This window comes from Pteropus alecto, unplaced genomic scaffold (genome assembly GCF_000325575.1).
Source record: "Pteropus alecto unplaced genomic scaffold, ASM32557v1 scaffold143, whole genome shotgun sequence".
Classification (NCBI taxonomy): Eukaryota; Metazoa; Chordata; class Mammalia; order Chiroptera; family Pteropodidae; genus Pteropus; species Pteropus alecto.
The window spans coordinates 4,611,801-4,620,467 of record NW_006434828.1 but is presented as its reverse complement, the minus strand read 5'-3'; the positions used below and the strand labels follow the sequence as shown (position 1 = coordinate 4,620,467).

Genomic DNA, 8,667 nt, shown 5'->3' with positions numbered 1-8,667 from the left:
GCTGCCTGCTGGCGGCGCCGTTCACTTGGGGTCGAGCCCTGTAGCATGAGGAAACGCGTCGGCGTGCTGTGCGCCGTCCCTGCGGCCAGCGTGGGGCAGTGGCCGTCCTGGGCCGGGGCTGCTCACTGTGAGCTCCCGGCCTGGGCGCTGGTCAGCGGCGCAGAGGGAACGTCAGGCCCGTGACTGGCTGGCAGCCACGTGGCCGGTGGTCCTAGGAATAGAGGTGAGCAGGGGGTCCCAGCCCTGGCTGTTCATCGGTGTCACCTGGGCCCACCGCAGAGATGCCGGCGGCCTCTGCCCGGGGCGCCACGGGTGCCCTGCAGGCCTGCTCCTCACCTGTCCTCCATCCCTGGGGTCCCAGTGGGGCTGTAGGAGTGTCTCAGAGGTAAGGGCCACTTAACGGCAAGGCCAGCCCGGGCTCCCGAACTCGGAGCTGGATCTGAAGGACCGGGCGCCCACAGCCTCGAGCTTGTCCTCCCCGTCACCTCCCACTTTCGCCATGTCCCAGAGAGCCACCCACCCTCCCTCAGCAGTGTCGGGCAGGCCACAGCCACTCCCCAGCCCCGGCCACCACAGTGTTTTAAACCCTGCTCGTTCCACCGAGGGGTCGTCAGAAATTCTCTGCTCGTGTTTTGCTGGTCGCACCGCAAGCAAATCAGCTGCCTCCCATCCTGTTCCCGCACTGTAACGTGCGGTGAATCTGGCTTCTGTGGGGATGCAGACTCTGACCCGGTGGGTCTGGGTGGTCCCCCACCCCCAAAAAAGGTGGACTCTTCCTGGGGCTTCAGAGGCTCTGACCGGCCTCTGCCCAAGAATGCAGCCCCCACCGCGGGGCTGCCTGGGACGCGGGCCCCCGTGCAGCCTGAGCCAGCTCTGCCAGGGCGACACTTGCTCCCAGCCCCGCTATGCAGGACCGAGGACCAGCCTGTGGCAGCCTCGGGATGACCACAAGGCCGTTCTTAGTGACCTCCCTCACTGGGCCGCTAATTGTCACCAGAGGCCTTGGGCCCCGGGCGAGGTCTCCTGAGCCTGTGCGACGCCGCCCACCTGCCTCAGCTCTACGCCTCACAAACTGTTCTGCCGTGAAGAGGGAAAGTAGCACAAGAAATTCCATCCAAGGGGCCACGAAGCCCACAGGACCTCACAGGTGACTCTTGGGAGCCTGTGCACTGGCGCTGCCATCGTGAAGCCACCGTCATCCCCGAGGTGGGCTGGCAGCCCCCGGAGGCCACGCTCCGTGGGTGGGAGATGCTGGCCTGAGTGGACACCCAGGCGGCCGGCACAGGGCAGCCCCTCACCCTGCTTTTCCCACACGCTGCCCTTCCTGGGGCCCGGGGAGAGGTCGCCCAGCGTCAGCTATGGTGTCCCCTCCCAGGCCTGTCCCCCTGTCTCTTGCTCACCTGCTTCGTGCTACCACGTTGCTTATTCCAGAGCAAGATGCGGTGTTCACAAATTCGGCACAAAGAGACGGCGCTGAGGCCGAAGGAGAGGCCACACTTGGGTTGTTGTGCAGTGACGTGGGTGTGAGCCACGTGGCGTGTGAGCTCACGCCAGCAGTGAGCACACTGAGATGGCAGGTGTAGAGCCTCGCTGGGTCTCCGCCTCACTCCCTTCTGTCTGGGACCGAGCCTGCGGCTTCGGATGCCTGAAAACGGACTCTTTAAAATCTGGCTCTTCCTCTGCCAGAGGGTTGGGCAGTTATAAAGGAGGTGCACGTTTGTCCACCACGGAGCCCCCAGCACGGTCCGGGACACTGGGAGGGGCGGTCCCCGGGCGTCTCGGCAGCCACCCTGCTTGCACGCCATTCGCAGGTGTCCCAGGCGGTGAGGGAGTTCCCACTGGGGTCGCCGGCTGCAGGTGTTCTTGTCGGAAGCAGCCGCAGTAACTTGTGGGGATGAGCGGGTGGTTCCAGAAGCCCGGCACTGAGTCACAGGAACAGCCCCAGCCTCAGGGCGGCCGCAGAGGGAACGGGAGGCCGGAAGGTCAGCTCTTGTCTGATGGGCGGGACCAAGTCACGTGCTCCTCTTCATCTGTTGGTCTGGGGACGGCTGAGGGGCTGGGAAAGGTGCTGGTGAGGGGTCAGGACACCTGGACCTTGGCACGCCCGTAGCTCTGCGGCCAAGTGTGTCACCCACTCCCTCTGCAGGAACACTCAGCAGGACCTCAGGCATTTGCTGTGTCTTTGGAAGATAAAACTCAGGTGCTTTGTATTCATTTTGTTCTGCTCAGATTACCCGAAAATTCAGGCTGAATTCTGAAGGCAAACTTGAACAGACAGTCTCCATGGCGACCACTACCCAGCCCATGACTCAGCATCTTCACATCACCTATAAGAAGGTGACCCCATGACTCAGCGGAGCTTCGTCCTGGCCAAGGGTGTCCTGTCGTGACACGCGGTTTCTCAGACGCTGCAGCAGGTGTGGGTGTGGCCACAGGTCTCGCAGGTTTGAAGGCGTCACCTGTGATCCCGTGACTCGTAGAAAAACCAAATAAAAGGCTTTTATTTTTACGGCTGAGTATTTCGAGTGCCATCACGTGTTTAGACCGTGTCTCTTCCTCTGCTGGTGACTGCTTTCCAGAGCCTTTCCACAAAAATTAGGACGTGTGTGTATGTCTGTCTGTGAGTCTGTGACTCTTCCTACAGTTTTGAAAAGGTCAGAAATATTTGTAAATCTTAAGGAGAATGGTCAGTCATAAGCTGAAGACAAAGACAGAACAGACTCTTTTGTCACTTTCCACAAGCTGGAGCGGCCCCAGCACCACGTCCCAAGGCAGGGGGCCCCCGCAGTCAGCGTCACGAAAGGGGTGTGATTTTGTTACTCGGTGATAGTGTTAGTTTCATTTCTTTCTTGTTGGGCGTGAGACTTTCCGGGCACACGCTAACCCCGGGTAGCTGCCCCCAGCTCTCCCCACACCAGTGGTCCGTCTGGTCTGCCTCCTTCTGTTTGCTGGAGTAGTTTTAAGCACATTGCAGACATAGTGTCATTTGCCCCTAAATGCTTCGGTATGCATTTAAAAACAAAGCCTTTTTATTTTCTTACCACGCGGGGCCTCAGAAGCCACAGCGGGATCAGAGACCTGGTGTGACGGGAGCTGGGGCTGGGGACAAACAGCTTCACCCAGGGGCTCAGAGGAGGAGCCAGGGCTGGTGCCGAGCCCGCAGAGAAGCAGGGCCAGGGGCCAGGGGCCAGGGGCCCAGGGAGGCTGTGCCGGGCACCCTGAGTAAACCAGGCACGAGCGTCTTGAGGCAATGTCTGCTCCAGCTGTGGACCTGTGAGACCAGACAAGTCACATGCCTCCAGATACAGTGGGGGTGGGCATGGGGGTCCCCATCCCGAAGGGAGAAGTGAAGAAGGCAGTGACGGTCCTAGCAAGGCCGAAGCCTCAAGGCTCCAGCAGCCTCTGGCTGGGCGTCCGCCCCCGAGGCCACTGGGGTGGAGGTCCCTCCCCTGCCCGCTTTGCTGGGCGCAGCCCCGCTGTCGCACAGCAGGGGCTCTGCCCAGTTGCGGTCACCCTCATGGGGCGCCTGCAGCGGCCCCACCCATGGCGAGCCAGGGTCTCCGCTGGGTGTGAGCCCAAGGCTCCCGGCTACGCGTCCTTCATGTATACGCAGAGGTGGCAGGGCCCCTGTGGCTTCTGCTTTCTGCAGGCTGGCGACAATGGCACCTCGAGGACACAGGTGGCCTGTGCCCTCTAGACGGAGTGGCCCAGGAGCGCAGGCGGCAGCCTTACGCTCTGGCTCGTGAGGGGAGGGCACCCGTGTCCCTGCGGTGCCTGCGGCAGCTCCCCCAGGCGGCTGACCGCTGCGGCCCTCGTCAGGTCTGCGCACCTTCACGTCCCGCAGGACGGGCCCGCGGACCGAGCTTTGCCCGCGGACGGGCTGGGAGCTTCGCAGATTTCAGGCCCGATTCCTTCTCCGCCCACGTTTCACTGTAAGTATTCAAGGTCGGTTAGGCTGCTCTTTTGTAGCAATTTCCTCAGCCAGGTGTCCAGGTTCGTGGCTCACAAGTCCTACCTCCCACGGGACTCTGGACACGAACACAGTTCGGCCACACACTTCGCACGTTACAGTGAAGGCCCCATTCCAGGCTCCAAGAACACGGCGCTCACTTCCACCCGAGACGCCTTCACGTCCGTTTCTACAACCTCCCGCTCGTGGCACTGGGGTGCTGACAGCGAGCCTGCCCTCTGCCCGCCTCCTGGGACATCGGAATCGCCCCCCACAGCCCATTCGGGACGATGCAGACTTTTTCTGGCACGCACTCAAAAAAAAGTCCCAACCTCGGCCCGTCCCCCCGTTGCAAAGCCACGTCCACATTTTGAGAGATTACAGCAGCACCCCCACTTCTTGGTAACAATTTCTGACGTCTGCTTGGACTGATATAACAAAAATACTGTAAAATGAGTAGCTTATAAACAACAAATTTTTTTCTCACACTCGAGGCAGGAAGCCCAAGCTCGGGGCGCCAGCCAATCCAGTCCGGTGAGAGCCCACTGCCTCGTAGCCAGCGTCCCCACTGCGACCGCACGGGCATGGGCCGAAGGCGCTCCCTGGAGCCCTGTTACAAGGACACCAATCCTGTCGTGAGGGCAGAGCCATCACATCCTCCTCACCTCCCAAAGGCCCCGGAGGCCGGCGTCAGCCGTCTGCTCCGCTGGAGCAATACCGAAAAAAGCTGGGAGCACGAAGGGACTGTCACCCTTCCCTCCCACTCCCGCGTCCTGGTCTCCTGCCTGCTCACAGCTGGAAAGGGCACCAGGAGGGCAGCGCCCAGAGCAGAGAGATGAGAAACAAACAGCTGACCTGGTGACCTGGTCACCTTCCCCCCCCCACCGTGCCAGGGACTTGTTGGGAAGCGGGCCACTAGTCTTGGAGGGCGTCCCCAGCTGTGTTCGGCTCCATCTGGGTTCCTTGCAGTGTGTGGCTCGTTCCTCTGTTTCCTGTCGTCTGTGAGTGGGACGGAAAGCCTGGTGGATTCACACTTCCTGACGGGTCCCGGTTCTTCCTGGCGAGGCTCGTGAGGAACCTCGCAATCTGCTTGTCTGACTTTGCTGAGGCAAAAACCAGCAGGCTCTGGTGGTGACAGCCTGGCCCTTTACTGTCTCCACCCACCATCCACTGGAAGGCTTTGCCCCGCGAGGGTGACAGCCTGAAGCAGCTCCTCCACTGGAGTGGCAGCTTGTCACCCACTCACTTTTCACATCCAGTGCAAGGCTCTGGGGAGGCCTTCCCTTTGCCCCTGGGCTGAGTCTGGTCGTCCTGAAGTGAGCCCCACCAGAATGCTGCAGAAAGCCTCACCCCTTCCCTCTGCGAAAGAACCCTCCAAACCTGTGAGGAGCCTAAGTGAGCAGACCTCTGGGCCAAGGGGCTGAGGACACACCTGGAAGCAAGGTCTCAGTGACAGACGATGCTCGGGAAGGGCAGTTTACAGGTTTTTACACTTAGAATCAAGGGAGAAAAAGTAAGAAAGGGCACGTGAAACCCACTGGCGGGGAGAAGGCCAAGCGGGACGCCTCCAGGGGGGTGCACGGGAAAGCGGGCGCAGGGGAGCTGGCGTTGACGTCGCAGTGGACGGAGGCGGCGCGGGCAGCGAGGCAGCCACAGGGAGCCGCTAGTGGTCTGCAAGTGGACGCTGGACGTGGCATCCGAGGCACAAGTAGGGGATGGGGCTCTGGCCTGTGACGGCGGCTTCCGCCTGGGTGTGCACCCCCCGACCTGCCGGTGCGGGCACCGGCGCGTCGGCCTGCGTAGCCCCTTTTCTTCTCGCCTTCGCCGTCAGCTGTTGGATAGGGCACCCGAGACCCTCGGGCGATGGCCGCGTGCTGAGCGGTTCGTCACGCTACCTGCTCTGCTTACGAACCAACAGCGCAGACACCCAGGGTGGTTCTGGGCGAGTGCAGCCCTTTTCTTCTCCACAGAGGCACTCGGATGGTCCCGGAGGTGGCCCGCCGGAGCCCCAGCCCCGATGGCCTCCGAGCGGCAGTGCCACAGCTGCAGCTTCACTGGGGGTGGGACTCCCGCCTGCGGACAGCGCCGGGCCGGGCCAGCTGCATAACCTGCCCCCACTTGGTCTCCCCGAGCTGCCCATAGGAGACTGCAGAGGTTGTGGCCCGCCACCCTCAACTACCCTGTCATGGGACAAACACATTGTTTAAAGAAAGAAAAGAAAACTAAGCATCCACATTTCCGATTCAAATTTTAAGATTATAATTGTTTTGTTTTTTTACTTAAATTCTTTGATTATACCTTTTTTTAGATGAAAATCTTGGTTCTTTGCAACGTTATTTGCTTTATTCCACAGGACACACATAATTATTTCAGAATAGTAAGTTATTAATAAGACTACAGATCGAAGTTTGACCTTTTTTACTGTTTTTACATCTCATCGAAGATACAGTTAAAATACGTTATAATTGGAATAACTGATTTCTCTAACGGCTTACGTCGCCAGCAATATACAGGCTCACTGACCCCTACAAACTGAATGTTCTCAGGTGAGCTCTGCCGTGGTGAAGCACCCTGCTTGCCGTGACCGTAACAGCTGCAGGTGCCTCTGCCCCGTGCGGTGCCCCGCTCAGCGCAGAGCCTCGCGGGGACGGCCAGCCTGCCCAGCGGGTCCCCTCACGCTGGCCTGTGTCCTTCCGGTCTTTCGCTAACCAGACAATGTCACGGTGAATGAGCTTGTTTTGCGCTTTTGCCCGAGTACCTTTGGGATGCTTTCGGGGAGCAGGACAGCCAGCCCAGGTGCGTCACCGTGGTGTCCCACGGGCCGTGTGAGGCCGCCTGCCCCGGGCGGCCGTCTGTCGTCAGATTTGGGTTTGGGCCAATCTAATCGGTGACACGGGATCTTCAGATAGTTAGGTTTGCATTTCTCTCTTGTTTTTTGTCTTCTTGATTTTGGGGGCCGATGAAGCTCTTTTGAATCAGAAATATGAATCTTAATATTCCTAATTTAAATTACGATTTTTACTGGGATAAAATGTTATAAAGTTCATCCTTTTAGCCATTTTCAAGTTTCAAAAGAAAAATAAAGTGTGCACTTCGGTGTCATCTCGCATATTCACGACGTCGTGCGACCCTGACCTCTACTCCCAAACACGCCTCAGCCCAGCGAGAGCCCCGGACGGTGAGCCACACGCCCCGCCCAGCCCGACGCCACTGCTCTGCCTCAAGGTGCAGGTATTTTTGAAGGCGCTGACTGTACAAACGTTTCCCCAGGACGAATCCCCCTCAGCTCCGCGGGGAGCCGGCACTCGCCTCCTGCCTCACGCTCGGCTCTTCGGTCCGCCCGGAGTGCGTCGCGCGGGCAGCGGGCCGCGGGCCGCTCGGGGCTGCTCTCCTGCGCCTGGCGCCCTGCCGACGGCCACCCACGGCCCCGTGCCCCTCGTCCCTCTCCTCTCTGAGGGCTTCCTGGCTGTTTGTCCTTTTGTTCTCTCATGTGAACTTTATAATTAGCTTATTTAGAGCTGGGGGGGGGAAACGTTCTGGTCTTTTTATACGGATTCGGTTTATAAATTTGCTTATGGAGAACTGTTCTCTGAGCGTTTTCCCCTCCCAAGTCCCCACGGGCGTCTTTAGGTGACTAGTGTCCTCACACAGGGCCTCACTTTCCCTGTTTGGTTTGAGCCCAGAATCGCACCCCTGGTCTGCTGAAGTGGGGCATCTCCTCCACTGCCTTCCGACCGAATGCACTTCGAGCCCTGCTGCTTCCTGCGTGTCTCGGTGTCTCACGTCACTTTTTTATGCTGGAAATGGACCAGAGCGTTTGACCCGAGCAGCGAGAGGCAGGAAGCAGGGCAGGCACGGTGGCCCCGGGCGGCGACTCTAATAGCCGCCCTTCCTTCTCTCCACCTGCCAGGCTTCCTGCGGGCAGCCTGCTGGGTGGGGCGGGAGGGAGCAGTGTCCCGGGCCAGAGCGGGAGGTGGGCGACGGGGCACGGGGGCCGGAGGACCTCCGCTGTCTGGCCCACACGGAAAGGGAAACGCTGCGGCCCCTCCGGCAGCGCGTGCCTGTGCCCACACCGGGAGGGTGACCCTGCGGTGGACGGACAGGGGCCGGGCTCTGGGCCAGGGCCGTGGGGGCCAGGCTGCTGGGCACACCGCCGTCGGTTCACGGGTGCAGAAGGCCGTGCGGTCAGGGACAAGCTGCGGTGCCTCGGGCTTCATGTTCCATCACACTGGACGCATGGCCTCCTGTCCGTCCCTGGGCACAGGGCTCAGGCAGGGATGCCCCACTGCTGTGACCTTCTGGGCCAGGGGCTCGACCTTCATGGGTCAGCCTGACACCCCAGCCACAGCGGCCCTGGCAGACACGGCTTAAGCCACGGCACACAACTTCCACTCTGTGGGGTCGAAGCCCCCATGGCCCCTCCAGCCTCGCCAGCCCCAAGTCACCTTCGGGATGGAGGCCTTCACACGGTCGCCCTGCACAGATGGGAGCCCAGCCTCGGTGTCCGCAGCTTCCTCCCTCGTGGGCCTGGGAGGTGCCGCTGACGTTCCGGGCTCGGGAGCAGCGGGCGCTGGGGAGAAGCCGCCGTGGGCTCCGGGGCCCACGCTCGCACGAGCAGAGGGCCTGGGTCTGCGGAGCGGCTCGGTGGGCAGGAGGCAAGGTGGCCGGCCGCAGGCATCCGGGGCCGGGGCTGCTGTGGCGTCCGCCCGAGCCCGGCT

At 60.9% G+C, this 8,667-nt stretch overlaps 1 protein-coding gene across 1 annotated transcript in view; it reads left to right on the top strand.

Moving 5' to 3' along the window:
- Positions 1-2,509, top strand: part of THAP4 (THAP domain containing 4) — a 34,433-nt gene extending 31,924 nt beyond the window's left edge. The window contains exon 6 of the mRNA XM_015587865.2: positions 2,230-2,509. Coding sequence (XP_015443351.1) covers positions 2,230-2,349 — 120 coding nt within the window. The 3' untranslated portion in view covers positions 2,350-2,509. The remainder of the gene's footprint in view (positions 1-2,229) is intronic.
- Positions 2,510-8,667: the final 6,158 nt, after the last annotated feature.